At 39.5% G+C, this 22879-nt stretch overlaps 1 protein-coding gene across 2 annotated transcripts; it reads right to left on the bottom strand.

The window, feature by feature from the left end:
• Positions 1 to 20282, bottom strand: CALU (calumenin). 2 transcript variants are annotated; one of them, XM_004677014.2, is made up of 7 exons: positions 20198 to 20282; positions 16108 to 16339; positions 11203 to 11396; positions 6430 to 6596; positions 5770 to 5830; positions 3642 to 3841; positions 1 to 2468 (listed from the first exon to the last, which is right to left on the bottom strand). In XM_004677014.2, exons 2-7 carry the CDS (start codon positions 16326 to 16328, stop codon positions 2364 to 2366), a joined length of 948 nt encoding a protein of 315 aa, XP_004677071.1. In that variant the 5' UTR covers positions 16329 to 16339; positions 20198 to 20282; the 3' UTR covers positions 1 to 2363. The 2 variants fall into 2 exon arrangements, with proteins under 2 accessions (XP_004677071.1, XP_004677072.1); XM_004677015.2 differs by lacking the exon at positions 11203 to 11396 and adding an exon at positions 10936 to 11129 and having other exon boundaries at positions 20198 to 20276.
• Between the last annotated feature and the right edge of the window lie 2597 nt (positions 20283 to 22879).

Genomic DNA, 22879 nt, shown 5'->3' with positions numbered 1-22879 from the left:
TACAACGAATGTAAACAGTTTTATTTAGAAACAGATAGGTACCTGTTTGCATTGTAGAATATAAAACTTGGTTTACACTCTATAAAAAATAACCAATATCCAAATTCGAGAGAGCTCGTAATTACAGAACACACTGGGGGCTGTACCTCTACTGTTCATCAGCCTCAAGCTTGATTTTAACCAAAAAAAACCCAACCAACCCATCCAGGGGGACCATTAGAGATTAGAGCACAACACTGACTGAGCAACCAGCATGCAGTGACTGCTGTCTTAACAGGTGAAGTTTTGCTCTCTAACAGTGTGAGTTTAACATAAGGCCTGGTTTCTCTGCACTTAGTGAGCTGTGAGGCTCTTATCACAGTCATGATCTACCCTTCTAAGTCAAGGTTGGTGCCAAGTTAATCATCTCTGCTCTTAACAATAATCTGGAGGTCAGAGAAGTTCCATTACCTTATACTGTGGTTAAACTTATTTAAAAAAAAGTGTCTCCATTCTCAAGAGCTCAATGCAAGGCTGGGGTGTAGGTTCATGATATCTGGCTTTTTATCAGGCTGAGTAGCCCACCTCAACATGACTATGGAAGACCAAAGGGTATACCTAGGTTCAGATTATAATAATCACCCAGCACCACCTGAATGTATTATTCAGAAAGATATATGAAATAATAAAGATTAGATTAGATATACATATATTTATCTTAATAACCTGAGGGCTAAAAACTTGGAATACAATAATTCATGTCAGAAGAGGGCAATCTGTAAGAAAGGAGCCAGACAGACAGTGTGTGTTACTCAAAATATGGGTAGAGTTGGGAACAGGGGAGGTTACTTCAGTTCTTTCTACAATATCCTTCCTTCTCTTTGTTAAGAATTGACAATTTATTCATCCATGATAAAACTTTTTTTGGGGGGAGGGGAGACAGTGAAGAAGGGTGAAGGTGGGGGGGGGGAGATGGGGAAATAGGGAGTGATGGGTCAAAAGCAGGAACGGTGAGCAAAGGTCCTCAAACCAAAGAGCCCTCCCGCAGGCCCAGCTGTCTTTGAGCCTGAGCTCAAGCTCTTCAGCTGACAGAAACAGGCCTGACAGTAAGTGGTTAGCATTCTGAGGTATGAGGATTCCTGGTAAATTCAGCAGCATGTGGTTTTTGGAAACCAGCCCACAAGATAAGAACACTGCAACCAAGCTCCTAACTAATACTGCTATTTAACCACTGTCTGAAAGAGAAAGGGAAGGAACAAGCCCCACCACATTGGGAAGGTCTAAGTTCTGATACAAGATGATCCAAAGGTTTCTCATAAGGTTTCTCAGGAGAATCTCATTCACTGATCATCTCTCTTGCTAAAGGCACTTCCAATGACATGACTAGAAATGATACATTTTAGCTGCAGTGAAAGCAAAAATAATTCCCCGGAGCTTCTGGGCGGGGGAAACAGGAGCTGGATGGGGCACTTCCAGTGACTCAACAAGCAAGACAGTCTTGAGCACTTCAACAGATGCACACCCAGAAAAAAGTGTGTGTCCTGAAAACACTTCTATTTTTCCTTTAGTTTTCCAGCTGTTTCTATGTATAGCTCAGTAAAGAGATCACACTCACTTCGTGATTGATTTTCAAGACACTGGCCCTCACTCTTCCCAACACAGCTGTGCCTGACAAAATTAGCAAACAGCTAGTCCTACAGGATGGGGGGTTGGGGTGTGCATGTGTAGGGGGTTGGGGGGAGGAAGATGAATGAAATGGTTGAGCCAAACTTTCTTACAGCACAGGAATCTGTCATTGCCCAGATAATGCCAGGATCAGTTGCTGAACCCATAGCAAATGAATTGAATATGTTGGAATATGTGGCCTCTACTACTTGTGGAAAATAACTTTCAAGAGACAAGACTAATTGTTCTCTCTCTAAATATAAATGGTGGGGTATATTCTTCCTATTTCTCTTTCCTGAGCATTACTTGTTGAGCTCAGGTTTAAAAAGTTAGTCAGAATTATAAAAATTACATGGTAAAGGTTGAATGAGAAAGAGTGAAGGGCTAATGTTTGCCTACAAGTGTGAATTGAGGATCTTGATCCTCATATCATACTTCCAACCAGAGAAAAAATACAAAAATAAACACACCATGTTATACATAATACGAAATGTAAATCTACAAACACAAGTGTACTAATGAGAGTTGTTCCTCAGAAGCTCGATTTCCCTCCAGCCCCTCAAGAGAGGAGGAGTAGCAGGACGGATGGTTTCGTTACGCCTTTTCATGTCTTAAAAAGTTTGTAAGAAGTCTCAGTAGCGCAAACAAATTTCATGTGAAACCAGAAGCTGTAAAAATAAATTACTTTTGAAGAAATGTCGCTTTCTTCTGCCTACAGCTCAAAATTCATCGTGTCGTACTAAGGCTTCACCAAAATCTGTGGCCTGACTGCCCACAAATAAATCATACTTGTCAACAATCTCCTCCTTGGTAAGCTTGCCATCCTGAAATTAGAAAAAAGAGTGAACTGATGCAGCATGTATTTCCAATTCCAAGTTCATAAATACTGCTATAGAACAATAGGGATTATAAAAATCTCGATTTAACCCCCACTAAATTAAATCTGAACTCTACTTTTAGCCCCCAATTTACTCATACACCGAGGGAAGAAAATAGCAATTAATACATTTTCCTTATCAAGCAAGTTATAAGTAGAAGGAAGACAGAAATTGTATAGCTCGATATGAAAAATATGGGTTTGTTTTTGGAGAAAAAAATGCCCCCTTTTCAAGTGAAACATCGGACACCTGCAAGATTTGGTTAAGATACAGTCAATAATTGAGCAAACACTTTAAGTGAATTAAGTCACTTCTTAACAGGAAAAGCAGTACCTGCTAGTAAGAAGCAGAGCCCACGCCTCCGCTGTGTCCTAGCCACCACTCAGATACCTGACACAACCCCCGAATTAATCAGGTCAGATTCCAAAGGGATGACTACTTGAGTTTCTTTTTCTCACACTATCAGGACACAGCACCTGGCCACTGAAGTGACTTAAGAACTCAGACTGAGCCCTAAAAAGGCTACATGACAAAAAAAAAAAAAAAAAAAAAAAAAAAAAATCCACCTTCTAGATCTATTTTCAGCTTAGTCTTAAGCAAAGGATTCAAATCACTGAAAAAGGTGTCAGGGCTTAGTGACAGTACCATTATTTTAGTGAACAGAATACCGCAGATAATCGTTCAATATTAACAGGATCCAGAGAAACACTGATTTATTATCTACTACAAAGGACTTAATTTTAGAAAGCATAATTGATTTAAGAAGCAAAGGACCAGCTGTTAGGCAAAAAATAAGTCTGCAATCGATAAAAGTACAAAGGAAATAACAAAAGAAAAAAAAGCAAAGAAAATTTCCAGGTGATCCAAAGTTAACAAATGAGGCAGGCTGGGCACAAGCTGCTCACAGAGGATCTTTTCTGAAGCCTAAATTCTCTGTCACTGTAAACACTCAGCTAAGGGATTTCTAAAATGAGATGAGAGGGGCAGCACTGCTCTGTCAGTTTTCAGTAGCCAACTTTAGAACCATCGCAGACTCGTTATAACAACAACCTTAAATGCTCTTGGATAGGAATTAAAAGTACACAATGACCCTTGTAATACTGTTTGGGCCTAACTTACCTTGTTTTGGTCTGATTCATAGACTAGGTGGCGGGCTTCTGCTTCTGCATGATCATAGTCTGAGGGGAGAATCCAGTCTTTAGTTTCTTCCTTGTCCATCTTTCCATCACGGTTCTTATCTCGAAATTCAACAAATTGTTCTCGTTCTGTTTTGACCCATTCTGGCTCATCAGCATTTCCATCATGGCTATACATGTCACCTGTATGCACAGACAAGGATACAAAAGACAGGCTTGTCTTTTCCCAAAGACTAAGGTGAATCTGGCTGTACCCACCTTCCCCACTCATGTGTGGAGCCCACAGTGACTACAGGTTCGAAGGCTAGAGCCTGTGGAGACAAGGAATTTTCCTAGGTTTTATGATTGACCGCGCAGCAAGACAATTTCCAGATGTTGACTTGTGAGTGAGATGAGAGCAAAGAGGGTCCTTATCCATTAGAAACTATGCAGAAATAAAGGGAGATGACTAACATCAAGCAAGGTAAAGACTAACTTTCACAGGCACTGTTTCCTGCATTCCATTTAACTAGCTAATTAAACCCGTCCACTGGTTTTAGAAAGGTGCTATTTTAAATTCTCAAGGAAATGTGTGAAGTGTTATGTTATGAGCCAAAGCTGTCTACCACTTAATTACTATGGGAAGTGCATTATGCCAGTGACCTTCAATTGGGGCACACTGGGAGACAGAACACTGTCAAGAGTGCACAGGGAAAGGACAGTTACAAGAATCAAATTCTAGACACTTGACTTCCTACACAATTCTCCTTAATAACTGATCTGCATAAGAATGTGCCTTCTGTCTCCCCTTTCATAATTGAGTCACCTTTTCTTCCACTTTGTAAAATGTCATATTTTCAGCCTACTAAGGTGTAAAAAGGTCCAAGATGTAAAAAAAAAAGGAACAATTATCAAATTATCAGTCTCAGTTGTAAGAAAGTAGGATCTGAAAACATGAACACGGGTAACAGGTTCTTTTGCATGTGAAGAGGGTTCCAATTCTTGCTTAGTGAAAAACTGAAGCAATTTCATCTAAGGTCATTAAAAATAATTTTTGAGATAGATACATGACTTTTGGTAAATTATTTAAAAGGAATGCCAAGAATGAGTGGCATTGTTAATACAAACCTTCCAGTCTATCATGGGTTCTTTTATATATGTAAACAAGGCCTCTTAACATTCCTCTAAGAAAAAGAAAATTAGGAATTGGAACTGAAACCTGCTTCTCTGAGGTAGTATTTGCCATCTATGGATATTAGAACTACTTGAGGAAAGAACGTATTAAATAAGATACATTTTTGTAATAGTACAAACAACATGTATGTTATTTTGTTCAGTTGTGTATTAATACACAAATAAAAATTACTCTCAAATTTAAATTTGTATGTATAGTGTTGGGGTGATTTAATTCTTTCAAGATAGAATAGGGTATATTCTGTGGGGGAAGTAGATTGAAAAATAAATTTAAGAAGAAACAAGAATATTGTAAAATTTCCCAGTTAGAGAACTATTTCAAAACAACTTTTTATTGTACATCTTGATCATAGTAAACAGAAATCAAATGCAAGCAATGGTCATGTTAAAAATCAAAATATTGTGGCCCTCCTTGGTGGCGCAGCGGGTTAAAGCACAGCACTGAGAATCTAAAGCCGCTTCCGCATGAGTTCGATTCCCGCCTGCCCCAGAGGTGACCACATGGCACGGCAGACCTCTCCTGACCCACCCGCTGCTCCCCTCAGCAGTGTATTTCGTCGATCAGCCTGTTCTGTTCCCCGCTCTGTCTCTGGTAAAGCCTCTTACCGCCCCTGAGCCTCTAGCTTGTACCCCAGTTCTGTATGCACAAATAATAAATAAAAAAAAAATCTTAAAAAAAAAAATCAAAATATTGTGATCAAAAAAATAAAAATATTTTATTTGGAAAAAATATATAGTGCCAAAGAACCACTTTATTTTTAACTATTAAATGCAGCTAACATTTACTGAATTCTTACTATATTCTAAACATCATATAAAGCACTCTACTTATCTATTACTTTTGTTTTATTATGAAAGCTTTCAAACAAACAAAATAGAAAATAATCTCAAGCATTCCCATTTATTGGCTGCTTCCAAAGAAAGCACTAGAGACTTACCTATGTACTCTTCTAGATCAATGAAGCCATCAGCGTTCTTATCTATATCTTCCATTGTTTCCTAGACAGAAAATAAGCAAAGACTATTTTTGGTCTGAATAATATGGTTTAGGTGATTACTTGTCATTCATTAAACACACATATAAGCTTGCATGTGTATGTATGGTTAAAGTGTAGGGAAATGCTGTTTTTCTAGCTAAAAATGGTAAAGTACTATCAATTTTTTAATACTTTGACCTAAAATAACAATGGTCATCTTTGAAGGATATTGACACTGCTTAATAATGAACCAGTATGTCTATAGTTAGGGGCTATGCTCACAGGAAATTGTCTTCCATGAAAATTCTTCAATACTGCTGTTATTACTAGTATCTGGTCACTGGTGTTCGCATTCAAAAAAGATTTTCCTTCATACTTACAATGTGAAGCTACCAGCAAAATGGTAAAATACATTATCTTACAAGTATTGTCATACTCAATAAAAAGTCTAAGGCATCTAAGTTAAATGACTTGATCAGGGTCACAGAAAAAAGTGAGAGCTAAGATTCTGCATCTGGCCAGCACCTGCATTCTTCTAAATACAGAGGAAGACTAAAGAGGAAAGACAGCACACACAGTAACAGAAACTAATCTCCACTGAGCAACCTTGCACTCACCTACCTGGACTACTATATCTTTCATGTAGTCATACTCCTCAGGGTGCAGGAAGGCTGTAAACTCCTCCTTTGTGGCAATAAGATCTCCATCCTTGTCTGCCATTTTAAACCTCCGCTCATCTCTAACCATCATTTGTTTATAGTTAAATCCATCATCAGGGTCTGGATCATCTAGAAAACAAAAACTTGTTAAATCCTTCTGAAAACATGAAAATGTGTGGACTAGATTATCAATTTCTAAGAGAGATAAACCAAGCAATGAAGAAATAAATCAACCGATTGCACAAGTAAAATTGCGGCAGTATAAAGACATCCTGTTTTGGATAAAGTTCTGGTGATTAACGAACCAAGTTTCAAATTGAAAGAAAATGTTTGCCATTCAACTTGGACCCTGCCTCCTGTTCTATGGAGCCCAGTGTGTAATGTAATACCTCACTGTTTGAGGTACTCACACTACTCAAGGGTTCAACAGTAGCTGAGGGACAGCGACAGCTCTGAAGTCACACTGTCTAGGTTTGAATCCTAACTCTCCCACTCCCTTGTTGTGTGACCTTCAGCAAGTAAATGTGCTTCAAATCACTCATCTGTAAAACGGGACACCAATAGCTTCTGTTTCAGAGAATTATTTGGCTTAAGCAAACAAATAAATCTTAATGTCCAGCATACAGTTAGCTTTGATTAGCTATTGCTTTTTATTAATCATTAGGCTTTAGACATTAAGAAGCTAGATATCAAAGACTGTCTATCCTATATAGGCCAGTTTACAGTAACAAAAAATCACCACTTTGAAAAGCTGTATTTTAGTTTTTTTTTTTTTTTTTTAGCAAACTCAACTACCCTAAGTTACTAGAACTGTTTGCCTCCCCACTAGTATGAAATTCAAGAAAATGAAAACTAATTTAGAGTTCCAGATTACAGTGGCTACCTAGTAATGGGAGGTGGTGAGAATGATGTTCATTCACCTTAGTTGTATAGATGGAGTCACTGATATACATATATGTCAAAATTCACCAAATGTACATTTTAAATATATGCAGTATACTTTATGCCAATACAGTAAAGTTGTTCTAAAAATTATCAGATTACAACTATATTGAATTTGGACCTATCCATCCATTCGAATGTTGAACTGCACATTCAGCAGTTATTTGGTCTCTATACTCTTTTCACCAGAGACAGAGTGGGCAGCAGAACAGAAAGGTTCACTGAAATACACTGCTAAGGAGAGCAGTGAGCATAACAGGAGAGATCTGCTGTGCCATATGTGTGCCATATCCCTGGCCAGGGATTGAACGCAGGCCATAGTGGTGAGAGTGCTGAGACTAAACCCATAGCCATCATGGTCTCTAAAGTCTAAATGAAATTTAGGTTCTTTAAGCTGAAAAAATGACATGGAGTTAGCTGCAGATAAACGGGAAAAAAAATCCTTTCAATGTATGGAGCACTTAAGTTGTGACACGATGTGGGTTGTTGGAAAAGATGACATTTTCTCTGAAAACAGAAAAGATGCATCATGACTTTTGTCGGACAACTCATTATTTTGTAAAGTAAAAAACACCTATTAACAAAAAAATGAATGTTCCTGCAATACAGTGGTCAAAGACTGGGCACTAGTCTTACAGAAAGAATCACAATGACAGTACTTTTTACGTGGTATGTCAATCCTTCCATACTCGAAGTACAGGAAAACAAAGTAATGGTTTACTTTCAGTGTTGAGCAGCTTGAAGATTCACTTTTCAGTAAGACAGCTTATTGAATCATGAGGTTTTGAGGAACCGTGAAAGTGTATACTCAAAGCCAAAATAAATCAGAAATGGAGAATTTAAGGAAAATATCACTTTTTTCACTTACATCTCTTGTAAACAGTTTCACTATCAACTACATATGTAACAACTGTGTAACACAAACTAGAAAAATAACAGAACTTATTAACTAAATTAACTAGATTCTTTTTCTTTTTTTAAAGATTTATTTATACATACAGAACTGGGATATAGGCCAGAGGTGCAGGGGCAGTGAGAGGATGCACCAGAGACAGAGTGGGAAGCAGAACAGACTGATCCACGAAGTACACTGCTGAGGGGAGCAGTGGGCAGGTCAGGAGAAGTCTGCCTTGCCATGTGGTCACCTCTGGGGCAGGAGGGGATTGACCTCAGGCGGAAGTGGCTTTAGCTTCTTAGTGCTGTGCTTTAACCCTCTGCACCACCAGGGAGGGCCCTCTTTTTCTTCTATTTATTTTAAAAATTTATTTATTTATGCATACAAGAACTGGGATACAGGCCAGAGATGTGGGTGGGTGAGAGAATTCACCAGAGACAGAGTGGGGAGCAGAACAGGCAGCTTGACTGAAATACACCCACTGAGGGGAGCAGCGTGAGACAGGAGAGGTCTGCTGGGCCATGTGGGTCAGCTCCCTGGCCGGGGATTGAAATCATGCTGCATAGCTGTGCATAGTTTCACAGTGCTGTGACTTAACCCCTTGTACTACCAGGGAGGCCCCCAAAAGATTTATTTATTTATGCATACAGAACTGGGATATAGGCCAGAGGTGCAGGGCAGTGAGAGGATGCACCAGAGACAGAGTGGGAAGCAGAACAGGCTGATCCACGAAGTACACTGCTGAGGGGAGCAGTGGGCAGGTCAGGAGAAGTCTGCCTTGTCATGTGGTCACCTTCTACCTTAGGGTAAATCATATGTACCTTCCCTTCTACCTTAGGGTAAATCATAGTGACTGGTATCAAGCAGTCTGGTAACAACACACCCATATGGAAGAATGAAAAAGGAAGATACAAAACTATATTTTAAATGACTAAGCTTATGTGCCCACTGTCACTGCTCAGAGTACCCTGTCTATCCTAACCACCACTTACTGTGCCAGTCAGCCTTCACACAGTGGGGCAGGCACTTGATCTAGTTCTGGTAGTTTAGGTAAGGCAAATTTTATTTTATATTTCACTTGTGGCAGAGACAGTGTTAGGTTTGGTGGAAAGCAGGTTCATTATGACATATTTTAATTAAAATCTAAAGAGACTTATACCTGAACTCAAACTGAATTAAGAATACACGTGCACAAAAGCTCCTCAGCACTTATACATAAGGCAACTCACTACCTCCTAAACTGTGTCCACCCACAGGTCAACAGGGAAAGATGCCTTATAAAGGCATTGCTTCTCCAGCCTGTGCTTCAGTTTATGAAGTTTCAGGCAGTAGAAATACCCATTACATTGAATCATATGCCACAAGAGGCAACAATGTTCTCAACAGATTTTTATGCACATAATCATACACAGAGTTTAAGATTCTGTATATGACTGGGCAGCAAGTGGATGCCTAGGTTTGAGCTGAGACTTATTAACACGCCATTCATTTTAGATCACCAATAGCTTATACTATTTGCTTTATAATTAATTCCAAATAAATCATGAGGGTGTCGAGAGCGCAAGCAGCAAGGATGCTTATCCATCTGCAATGACTTTGTAATACACATGTTCTTAATTGTGTGAAGGGTATGTTTGGCTCTTTTGGCTAAGTGCCAAGCATGGTGAGAGAATGCTACTTTAGTCTTAAGAATGAGAACCAGCAGGACACAGAAATAAATCTCTTCACCAGAAATGCACTAAGTCCTGTAATTAACATGGACAGCTGGCTATCCAGTGAGGAAAACAGACCATTGTACACTCATAGCCGGTTAGTTGTGGTGAGTGCTTGCTGTGACCCTCAGTTCCAGGATAAAAATACAAAAAGTAACATTTTATACTTTCTCATCTCAAATTGTAACCATGCATAATAAAGGAATCTCACTAACAAAACACCAAGTCATCAACTCAGTAAGATCACCATCTAGCATCAGCAGCAGGCAAGTGTAATAAGTAAAAGAAAATTACTAACAGGTGGCCCGAGCACACAAACTACTAAATTAACAAAAAGCAATCAAAGTCACATTTATTTGCATGGAGGCATTTGCAAAGCAGAATGATATACTCATCCTGAGGAAAAAAGGAAATTTTTCATTTCTAAACTGAAAGCAGACATACTGAAATAGTTAAATTTTATCCAGAAAAGCTATTATGCTTGACCATTAATTTTGAAATTTCCCATCTATTTTACCAGTTATAAAGGAATCTAATTCAGTATGAGTTTCAGGTCCAATAAATTAATGAGACCACCTCAATGAGACCCCTCAAAGCCTCTTGCTTGGCATTGTTGGAACAATGCAGCTTTTGAAAACAGGAGCTACTCCAAAATGGTCTCTATGAAAGATGTCAGAAAGTAAAAATGGCAAAATAATCTGGAATGCTAAAGAATGTAGAAGTTGCCCGAATTCACAATACTACAACTTAACAAATCTTAAAAATACATTATGCAAATTTAAAATTAAAATAAAGGAAAATCAGTTCAGCATAGAACCATTTAAGATAAACACAATCTCTTCCTTTCCTTTACTGCGTGACCATTTGTTTCTTTGACTCAAGACTACGGTCTCTGCTGGGCTGACATCTTGCCCCTTACCCAGGTAAGTGCCATAAGTCACGTTTCTGTACTCATCCCAGGAGATTAAGCCGTCTTGATTCATATCAAACTCCTGCCATTGGTTTGCAACATTGTCATATATGTATTTCTTCTGGGCTTGCTTAATCCAGGATTTCAGCTCCCCCTCGGTCACAAACCCATCTTTATCCGCGTCTATTTTATCTATAATCATTCTACAAGACAAAACAGTTACGTTTCAAGGTGCCGGCTCCACAAGGCTTTTTCCCCCAGATAGTAGGGACCTACCTAAAACGTAGCCGTAGGTGGCATTTTTATATTCCTCCCAGGAAACGAGGCCGTCCTCATTGAGGTCATGCCCCTTCCACTGTCGTTCTACATCCTCGTAAATCCAGCGCTTTTGTGCAAATTTAATCCAGTCTTTGAGCTCATCCACAGTGACAAACCCGTCCTTGTCGCCATCTATTTTACTTACAATCTTTCTGTAGAAAATGCAGAGAAATCCAGCAAGAGGTTAAAAGGACACAGGGCTCTGGACTTAGCCAGGTGTGTGCTGTGACCATAGGTGTTGCCCAGGGGGCGAAAGCAATGGAATAAAAAAGTAGTTGTCTCTGATACAAAAATTCCAGACAGGCAACTGAAATTTTTCTCTTTGTGGCCATTACTGGTCGTCTGTAATGAGTCATCTGGATTAGGTTAAGTACGGTCCATGGTTGGTGCTTTGAATCCAGACACAAACCTGGCCTATCCTTTTGGAAGTAGGATTTAGGCTATGGTCAGCATTCTGGAGTGAGAATCAGTTCATATCTGGGTTCTCTACTCTCTGGCTGTTTTTGGGAGACTTTAAATTTCTTGGTAAAAAGAACTACTAATATGCTTTTTTCCCAAAAATTTAAACCAGATTAAAAAAAAATTCATCAGCTTTTAAGAACTGACAACATGCCTGTTAAAAATACAGGTATCTCTGAGATGGAAAAATGCACAAAATGATGTTAAAATAAACTATAAAAAAATACAGGTCTCTAAAATAGTTCATGGATAATTCATATGTAAAGCAAGATTATTTGAAAAAAAAAAAAAGAAGAAAAAACCAGGCACACAAAGAAGCAGCAGTTTACTCTTATACAACTTGCAGCTTATTATACACTAGGATGAACTGGATTTTTTACATATAACCACAAAAATAGAGAACAATGAGGAAAGATGCAGTAAGAATATGTATCTATGACAATGTTAATTAGCTGAGAGGGTTAGATTGCAGATGATAAAGCAAAACTACAAAGTTCAAGAACTGATACACTTTGCCCTTTACGAGCTCTTTCTTCTAGATTGTCATCTCAATTTCAAGCTACACGTATATGAAAACTCCTGTTTAAAGATGCAATCACCTATTTACGGAAGCTAAGACAACTTACACAAAGTTAAGTAAGCAGCCCTGTTCGAAATAGGAACTTTAACTCAAACCTTCCAACGAAATCGAAATCTTGGCATACTCCTATCCTATGCTCTGTTGTTTGCTGGATTGCAAAAGGCTGCCACTTGGTAACAAATGTCTTCTAGTCTACATTCATTTGCTAAATACACTGGAAAGTAATTAGAATCAGAGGACTAGTGTCACTATAAAACAGATTCGTTTTGATAGTGATGTGACATAAACTTAATTATCTGGTACTTTTAATATTTAACAGAGAACGTGTAACTTTGTAGCTTTTACTCTAAAATGATAATAGAAAAGGTAAAGCAATAAGAAGTCATCCCCTTAATACCATCCATCTACTACATGGACATAGGAAAATCTCTGCAATTTTATTACTGTATAGTTTTAGCAAAATCACCAGTCTAAATTATACCAGTATTAAAAAGTTCTGGATTGTTTATAATGGCGATTTAGTTTGTGTCCACACTGCATTGACTACCAGTAGTGCCAGTGTTATGAAAAAAGTCGAAGTATCAGAACCCCTCCAAACAAAATTTTAAACTATGGCCAACAATCTAAAGAGTAGGGTTTCTTAGATTAAAAAGAAAAAAGGCATGTGACTGTTCAAGATGGGTTTTTCTTAATGAAGTTGGCTATTTATTCCAACAGAAATATTCCAAATGGCTTAATCTAGAGTTTGGCAAATTCTTTCTGAGAAGAGACTTTTGATTTTGTGGACTGTATATAGTCTGTCTATACCTTTCTAAAAAAATTTTTTACAATCTTTTAAAAATATAAAAGCCATTTATATCTCACTGGCTTTCCAGATTGTCAGAAGTTTTTAAAGTACTGTAAGTGGGTACATCTTACTTTAGTCATGAAGCTCTAAATTCTGATCTTTAAAAGCCTGTGTAAAGTTATGATGCTAATGGAACTGTATTCTGATGACACACATAAATATAATGCCACAAGTCAGCATAAATCCCAGGACAGAAACAATACCCTTAGTGACCTTATGCTATGTCTTGTAAGAGGTAACACATGCCTCTATATTTCAAAAGGCAAAAAGCAAACTCTGGTTCCTTAAAAGCCTGAGTTGACATGTGGGCTCCAAAAGTGTTCCTTTACAGCATGCAAAATTTTACAGATATTTATATGCATATACTTTCTGAGGAAGAATCCTCAGCTTTCATTAGAAATCCTTAGGTCTTCATTAGAATCCCAGGTTGGGCTTGTGACCCAAAAAAGGATGAAGTAAAATGCTCTAGTTCTTTTCTATAGCAAATATATCAAGAGTAAGAACTTTTTTATATTAAGGACTATCATCAAAAATCAAAACCTCATTTGAAGGACAACTAAATGAAAATTAAGTATACCTTAGTCTTTGGAAAGGGTGTGTGTAAGAATGTACACTTAAGAAAAAATGTTCTATTGTCAATATTCGTCCCCCCCCCCCCCCAATGACTGCAGGCATGGTGGTGCAGTGCATTACCAACATCCTTAAGAAAAAGAAACCAAAAATTTTATATTAAAATTGTTTTTAAATGCTTCCTGTGGTCTTTTCAGATATTATGAACATTCTAAGAGTAACTTTGCACCACAGGCATGAACAATGTTTTTTCTGTCCTAATAATTACTTGCCTTATATAGATGGAAAAAGGGGTTAATCTGTTATTTCCAACTTCTAGTGTACAGTCTTTTATCAAAAAAAAAAATCATAAATACCGCAGTGAAAAAGTTATAAAAAACTTCACTTGGAATTTCTGCTTTCAACAATGTTTCCTTATAAAGTGGGGCTTGTTTATCATTATCACTAAAATTAGGAGACACAAAACATGTTCTAATCATCTTAGTCTAACCATATATGGAGTTTGCTCCTGTGTTGTACTTTTATTGATGAGAAAAAAGAATATTTTTTCCCTACTAAAAACTGCTAGCAGAGCCATATATAGCTCTGGAAATCCAATCTGCAAAGGGCCAGAACATTTTGATTGACATCAAACCTAAGGGCATTTTATTATTCGAGAGTAATTCAGAGAAGACAAATTTGCAGATCAAAATGTGGGTTGGACATGCATGTTATTAACAGCAAGACATGGAGAACAGCATGAGAAAACACCCTCATGCACCCTTATTTCCAGCCCAGAATGTTAGCACAGTTAGTTATAAGATTAAAATCGAAAGTGATCATGGTTTCTCAGTTAGAAAAGCCACCTAACAGGAGACTAATTCTTTAATGTATTTGTTTTCTGTATCTACTTCCAAATATTATGGGATAGTTGCTCATTCTACATAGCAAAAATCTTTTTATTACTTCTGTCAGTTTTGAAGACTAAATAGTTTTAAAAGCATATTATTGTTAATTTATTACTAAGAACAAATTTTATAACATCTCTTTGGAAAATACTCAGAACACATCTTACATAACAAGCTCCTCATTCTGCATTCCAGCACGCTCCCCTAAGAAGGAAGAGTCGGGAACAGAGGGCGAGCCTACAGGGGCTTTATTCTAACCATACTCATGATGGTGCCACATGCAAACTGCTGTTCTGGAAGGTTCTTCTCTGCCTCTACCATGGCATGGCAGTATCTCAGTGGAGACTTGTAAATCTTCGAAAGAAATGAGACCGCCAATCAACAGGAAAACCAATTTTTTGTTCCCAAAGCAACTCTATATATAATGTCTTCTAATCTCACTTGTGATGGGCAAAAAGTTTGAGAAATTGCTATGTGGCGCAAATTTCCTGACAGATCTCTTCAATATAACTGCAGGAACAGTGCTTGTTGTGGAGAAAATTTTCACTAATCTGTATATCTTTAAAATGTTTTTATTTTTCAGAGTCAAAAAAGATATTCTCAAAAGGCCCAGTTAGCAATAACTGAGTAAAACTCTTAGGTAAAAAGATGCTGATGCAGGTCAAAAAACTGGACTGTGACCCACTTGTTATTGAAATAGCAACTCATACTCTGACATCAAGACATTATTTATTACATCTCCCAAAAAGCAAGGTCTGTGTGTTTGTTTTCTTTTTTAAAAAGATTTATTTATGCATATAGAACTAGGGTACAGATCAGAGGTACAGGGGCAGTGAGAAGATTCACCAGAGACAGAGTGGGGAGCAGAACAGGCAGATTGATGGCATACACTAATGAGGGGAGCAATGGGTGGGTCAGGAGAGGACTGCCATGCCATGTGGATCACCTCCCGGGCTGGGGATAGAACTCACACTGAAGCGGCTGCAGCTCACTTGCAGTGCTGTGCTTTAACCCATTGTGCCACCACAGAGGGCCAGTTTGTTTTTAATTAAACAAATATTTGAGAATAAAAACAATGAGGATGAAGAACATCCTGGAAAATCACAAATGTCAGAGCAATTTAGTCCTGGGGTCTATGCAACTTATTATCCACTCAGAGACTTTGCTTGGGTAACAATGAATAGATAACAGGTAATTCTTAAAAATTACAGAAGCAGAGATGAGAAATGCCCATCTAATCTTCCTTTGGTACCAAATGATGCAGTTTAAACTGGGTCCTGCAGTAGCTGGTACTTTTACATAAAAATAGCTTTGCTTTGTAGAATGAGATACAGACTGTAATTTTATCACAAAATATATGAAAGCAAGCATTTTATTAAATAGCAATTCTGTGGTTAGCTTTTAGAAGATAATAGGTCAACACAGCTTTACTGAGTGACTAAGTCAGAAGAGAAAAGAAAGAGCTGATTTATAAAGAAATGCCATTACCCTAACTAGCCCCCTGAGAGCTGGCACCTTACCCAAGTCTTTCCTTGCTTTCTTCTGGTGTCAGCTGATCAAAGGTCTTTGCTTCTTCAGCACCCAAGAAGGCATCATGGTCATAATCGAAACTCTGAGCATCATTGTGAACCTTATCACTGAGCTGAGGCTCATGGTGTACACGGTCCTTCTTTTCTGTGGGCTTGCTCAAGGCAAAGACTGTGCACAGGGACAGGCACATAAGAAACTGTCGCAGGTCCATGATAATCAGATCTTAAAAGAGAAAGGAAGGTCGTTAATTCAGGAAGCAGTATGCACAATAATTAACCAAGAAATTAAATTAGTAAAATAATTTGACAGCCAAATCTATACAAGTCAATTAAATCATACTATTAATCTGTACATTAAGTATGGTAGAATAAGACGACTTTCCAATCTTATGGTGAGAAACTTTCACCAGCTTCCTTTATCTGATTCTAGGCTAACAAGGAATTATGGTTAAAATGTCCACCTTGTAAAATAAACTCCCTTCAAAAAACATCAAGGTAGCACTTTAATCCTTTTTGCCAAAACTGATAAGCCTTAAAAGTGAAAGGACCAACTCGTTCCAAATACTTTACTTTTTGTACATCAGTGGTCTGGTCTTCAAGCATGGCTGGTTATTAGAATCATCTAGGAAACTTTAAAATAACACACACAGAAAAGGTTTCCTTTATTGAATTAGATTCCCTGAAGTTGAAGCCAGTAGTTGTGCTTCTCACATAATTGATCAGATTAGGAATCAATGAAATATTTGGGCAGTTTCCTTGGAGTATAGCACTGGGCTGTCTTCCACTTTGAAATGTCTTCAAAGTTCAAGCCACTTGTAGTATGGTGATGGGTGATGATTACTTTTACCACCCTGTATATTTGTATTTCCCAAACTTACCTGGGCCTAAAGACCACATCTTTGGATATATGAAAACCAATTAGAGTGAGCGATATGAAAGCAAAACTACATACTAAGAGAAAAACTAAGACAATGCTATTTTTCTAAAGTTGTTCCAACTACTGTTAGAACTTGGCTGTTATCCTACTGAAGTACCAAATCTATTTATCTAATAAAAATTTCCATGACAGTTATTAATTATTGTTATCTTCTCATCTCCCCTCCCCCAACCCTGTCATTAATCTTTAGAGTAAACTGCTATGGGAAATTTATATGTGCAGATTAAATGAAACTACTCAAGAACATTAACAGTGAGTGATCCCAGTTGTTCTGGTTGACCAAACACCCATTGCTCAATGTAATCGAGTGGGGGAAATGGGTGTGGTGTAAAATTCCAGTTCTCTGAGTTGGATATGGGGGGGAGGGGGGAGGTAGAGGTCTCTAACGCAGCAAAAGCAAGATCTCACTGCTTACATGTCTACCTCAATTGGTATGGGGGAGTAGAATGACAGCAATTTAATTATTAAGGCCCATGTTATGAAATCTAGAAATTAGTTACCTGGTGGGTTATCTACTTGACATTCTTCACGAATAGATTTAAACACAAGTACCAACAATGGACTGTCAGATTTAAAAATGTAGTAATACATTCTTGATGACTGGATAAAAGTTATGATAATGACAAACTATTAATTCTCTAGGGATTGAACAAATTTAATTAGTTAATACATTCTAGTTAGATTATTTGTGTGACTGGGGGCATCCATCTGTAAGATTGTCGAGTACATAGAAAGTGCTAAATTTGGCCCTCCCTGGTGGCTCAGCGGGTTAAAGCACTGTACTAAGAAGCTAAAGTCACTTCCGCAAGAGTTCGATTCCCGCCTGCCCCAGAGGAGATCCACATGGCAAGGCAGAACTCTCCTGGCCCGCCCGCTGCTCCCCTCAGCAGTGTACTTCATCTGTCTGCCTGTTCTGCTCCCAGCTTTGTCTCTGGTGAATCCTCTCACCCTCCGCATCTCTGTCCTGTACCCCAGTTCTATATGAATAAATAAATAAAATCTTTTTAAAAAAGTGCTAAATTTGAATGTAGAAGAAAAGATTTTGGAATAACTGAAACTCAGGCTTCATCAGCTCTATAATTAAGGCAACTAACTCAATTTTTCTGGTTACAGAGTGAAAATTTTTCTTTGAGGAAAAATTTCTAGAACATTTCCTTTTGGTTGATGAAATGTCATACATAATTAATTGTCATAGGAATGTTATACACAATGTATGGAAAAGAATTTGATTTCTAGTTGTAATTTTGTTGCACATATGAAAACCCATATCCAGTCTGTGAGATTTCAGTAGTTATTTTTAGCTCAACTCTCCTCAGTGCCAAGTATCTACAATTTAAAAAGCCTGGAGGAAAGATCTATCTATTAAGATATTTCAGCTGGAAGTGATCTGTGCCTATTTCTCTAAACTTAGTTCTATCACTTTTTCATACCACTCCATAATAAGGCCACACACTACTAAGCTGTCACCATAGCTCCCCTATAAATCTACACTTTGGAAAGCAGAGATCTCAGCTAATATATATCCTTCCACAGTTCCTAATCCCGCCTGCACTTTCATATACAAATACAACTTTACGGATTAGTTGGATGTATTTGGCAGCAGTGTAGTTCCTGCCTGCCTGAGTTCCCCCAACAACCATTTTCAATGACTGTCCCTCATCACCTGTCTTTCCAACCCTCCTGGCATACCCATGTTGTAGAAAAACCAAGTTAACACAATGTAATGACACCCTAAACTGGTGCAAAGATATCAAATACCACCAAGAAGTATCTCTTGACATATCGCTGATGGAGGCAAATTTATTATAATCAATTTATAGTAATGAGTTGGTTTCAAAGCTATAACTGAGTAGTACCCACTCAGCCAAAATCAGATCATCTTCATCAGCTCATGGTTCTAGTTGTGATTCTCAAAAGAATTCTGTTGGAAACCCCTGAATCACATGATTAGGCCTAAGCAAATTCATCCTCTCTACATACAAATACAATTGACAGGTCATCTCTGGACCCTCCTTTGTACTCTAATACATAATTTCTTCAGTGATGAAATCGCTTGGTATTTAGCTAACTAAAACTACTGAATGAAGTGAAACATGTATTTATCTTGTGTAAAGTTCCATCCTATGGCAAGGAACAAGGTATCAGAACTCTAAGATTCTGTTCACCCAGGTACAAAAATAAGAAGGGAGCTTATTTCCAATTCATTAAAACGGATTAATTTATGGTCCATGCCAGAAAATGACTGCAATTAATTCTCAGACACTATGCTATGCTTTTATACATAGGAATTCAGATCAAAGGCCCTAACGTTTTAACAGGGAGTTTTTGCCTTGATGCAAAAACAACTTTCCAAACTGTAAGACACACTACTATGCTCTAAAACGGGTCAGCTGTCGGGAATTGAGTTTATTGCTAAACACAGCATGTCAAAATCAGAAGTAGGGTTGAGGGTAGGCGCTACAAAAAATAAATAAATAAAAACACAGTTTGCTAAAAGCGATTTAAAAAATTACTTCCTATCGCACTGAAGTACGTAGCGAAACCCCGGGATTTCATTACAATGATGGGAGGTTTTTAAAAATCCACAGTGCTTTCATGCTTTCTTTCCTCACCTGTTTCTACACTCTCCAAGTTAGCGAACACGACTTTATTGGCAAGGTCCACCCAGCTTTCGGGATATGGCCTTGGGGCGGGGTTGGCAGATACAAGCAGGCCAGTGAATGGGAGGCGGCTGGGAGCTGTTACTATACTACTACCCGACCGCTCTCCGACCTTCAGGAGGCAGAGTGACCCTCTGGTCGGAGGGACTCAGACAACGGCAAGTGGCGGGGCCCGGGGACGGAGGACGTGGCAAGCCAGGTACAAATCAGTATCCCAGTGGACGCAAAGCCGGGAGCCAGATCCCACCGGGACCCAGGTGGACCCCCCGTCCCCCGTCCCAAGCGCGCGAGTAAGACAGCCGCGGCCTTCAACACAGGCTGCGCGCGGAGGGCTCCGGGGTCGCGTGCGGGTTCAGGCCCCGGGTCCCCGCGCTGGCACAAACACGGGTCCGGAAGGGAGGCCGTGCTGCTCCAGGAGCAAGGCCCCTCGATAAAAAGAAACATAAAAGGCATCCCAGGAGAGGCCAAGGACCACCGTACTCACCTTTCCGCGTCGCGCCCACAGCCCAAGTCTGCCACGGCCTCAGCTCACCCACCGGCTCAGCTCACGCGCCCAAGCACCACCCAACCGGAAGCGGTTCCTTGCCCCGCCCCTACCGCCTCACCGGCGGCTTTCTGACCAATCAACAACAAACCCGCCGCTGACGCAAAGCTTTCCTGGACAGCCATTGGCCCCACATCCTTGTAGCTGGGATTGGCTGGAAAGCGCCACGTCCCCGCGAGCGCGCTGAGTTGCGTGGACCGGATTCCCGCCCAAGTCGCGTCCAGGAATCTGTGGGATGGCGGGTCCCAGCCCCCTACTCCGACTGGCCTGTGGGCGCGGTCGTACAGCCGCCACGTCTTGCTGCGCAGCGCGGGGCTCGGCTTTGGGTTACATTGCTGGTCATCCTCGTACCCGCAAGCGTCCAGGGTCGATTCAATCCCACGCTCTCAGTCGCCAACCTTAAGAACGATCCCAACTTCAGCATCTTAGCGTTGCCGCCCTGATGGGGTAACCTACAGGAAGCTTTTCATTATTTGATTCCAGCTTATCTCTCAGCTTCATCCCCGCCTCTCCCTCTTACATACCTGTTCCCTGACCACCTTCATTCATTCAAGAGCCCTTTCCCATCTCATGATTTGTCGCTCCAAGTGCATTTCCTAAATTCTGTTTTGTTAAGTGTCACCAGAAATGTGGGTTTATAGAAACCCGGTTCAGTCGTTAGCTCTAGGAGCCTTTCTTGACCCTACTAGGCATCATTTCTCCCATATTTACTTTCATTGCACTTTGTACCTAAAGTACATTTGGCCAAATTTTGTTATAAAATGCTGTTTATCAATCTGTCCTCTAAACCAAGTTTCAGGGTAGAGCTCTGCCGTATTCATCTTTGTAATAACATTTGCTGTATTAAGTATATAATAATATTAAGTGAACCGAATCAGGTCACCAATTTAAGAGGAACATAGGAAACTGTTCACCTGTCCATTTCCATATCATGAAATCAAAACACTAAATAAAAGCTATGAAGTTTGCAACACAAATGGAATATAAACTACTGGGGTTTTAGCACACAATGCCTCTATACTTTAAATTCCAGTGGACATAGTAGTATGCTTATGAAAATTAAATACAAAACAAGTTCGTTTACTTTTAAGGGCCAAGATGAGAGGCTGACAACTAATGCTTCTGGAATTCAGACAGAGGAGTGACAGTAATCCAGGGTGGTGGTCACAGAGGGCTTTGCAAGATGGTGACTCAGGCTGAACTAAGGAAGTTGACTATTCAGAATAACTGGAACAAGGGAAAGAGGACAGAGTAAATTCTTAGGCCAGATGGGGAGAAAGGAGTTTAAAAGAGCACAGGGGGCTTGGAGGAAAATTTAGATATTAGATACTAAGTTTCTCTAAGTGGTGGAAGATCTTAACCTGAAAAACCTGAATGGAAGGCAATGTGAATTGTGGGTCACATAAGGTTGTAGGCTTAACCTTAAGTGAGAGGTGGAATGAATTAAAAGTAGTTCTTTCTAGAGTTGTAGAACAGGCTGCCTTGGGCCCTCCCTGGTGGCCCAACGGGTTAGATCGCAGCACTCTAAGCTGACAGCAGCAGCTTCAATGCTAGTTTGATCCCCGGCCCTGAGGTGATCCACATGGTGCAGCAGACCTCTCCTGTCTCTCCTGCTGCTCCCCTCAGCAGTGTATTCATTGATCTGCCTGTTCTGATGAATGCCCTAACCACCCACCCCTATGCCTCTGGCTTATACTCCCGTTCTGTATGAATAAATAAAAGTATCCAAAAAAAAAAAAGAACAGCCTGTCTTAAGAATTAGGCAGAGGACTATGAGTTCCTATGAGCTGGCTACTAGCTGGCCACTCATGAGGAATTGTGACCTATTTGCTATCTACAAATCATAGCAGAGCATTCCTTGACTGCCAACAGAGTAAAGCCCGTATTGCAAGGCAGGCCCAGGGACGCCTGATTCTGTGACTGTCTCCATTGTAGTCTCAGGATAACTCTGCCTGTGATAATATTTTGCAGATTAAAATGGCCCTTGACATGGTTACAATGTCCCCTTCTCTGTCCCTCATAAAACTTTGTCCCCCATTTCTATTCCATTCTTTGGACCCTGTTCCTCATACTTTTGTCACATGATCAGCTTTTACTAGCCTGTATGATTTCAATAAGTGGCCCAAGAACGTCTGCTAAAGCAGCTGAGACTTGCAAACCTACTCCACCACTGCTGTGTCTCTCATTGCATTCTGGCTGCAAGGCAGCAACAAATTCCTATCACAACAGATGAGGAAGCACTTGAAGGGTGACATACAAGAAATGTCACCTCAGGTGCAGCTGAGGTGCACCTCAGCTCTGTTCTGCTTCTGTCTCTGAAAGAAGCACTGAAGGACTCTATGTGGAAGGGATGATGAGGTCCACCTCAAAAAGCGGCTATTCTTCAAATATCTTCAATCATCCCAACTCTGTCCCTGTGGTTCTTCTAAGCATTCGCTCCACAAATGAATCCATGTCTTCTGTGTGCAAGCATTGTTCTGGGCATTAGGGATACAGTAGTGAACAAAATGGAGCAAACTCTTTCACGGTGGTGCTTACTTTCTGGTAAGCAGCCAACAAAGAAGATACAGAACCAAAAGACATAAAAGGAGAGATGGTGATGGGGGCTAAGGAATAAAGTAC

Source organism: Condylura cristata, unplaced genomic scaffold (genome assembly GCF_000260355.1).
Source record: "Condylura cristata isolate star-nosed mole 26May11 unplaced genomic scaffold, ConCri1.0 scaffold00005, whole genome shotgun sequence".
Lineage (NCBI taxonomy): Eukaryota > Metazoa > Chordata > Mammalia > Eulipotyphla > Talpidae > Condylura > Condylura cristata.
This window is presented reverse-complemented; position numbering and strand designations above follow the sequence as displayed.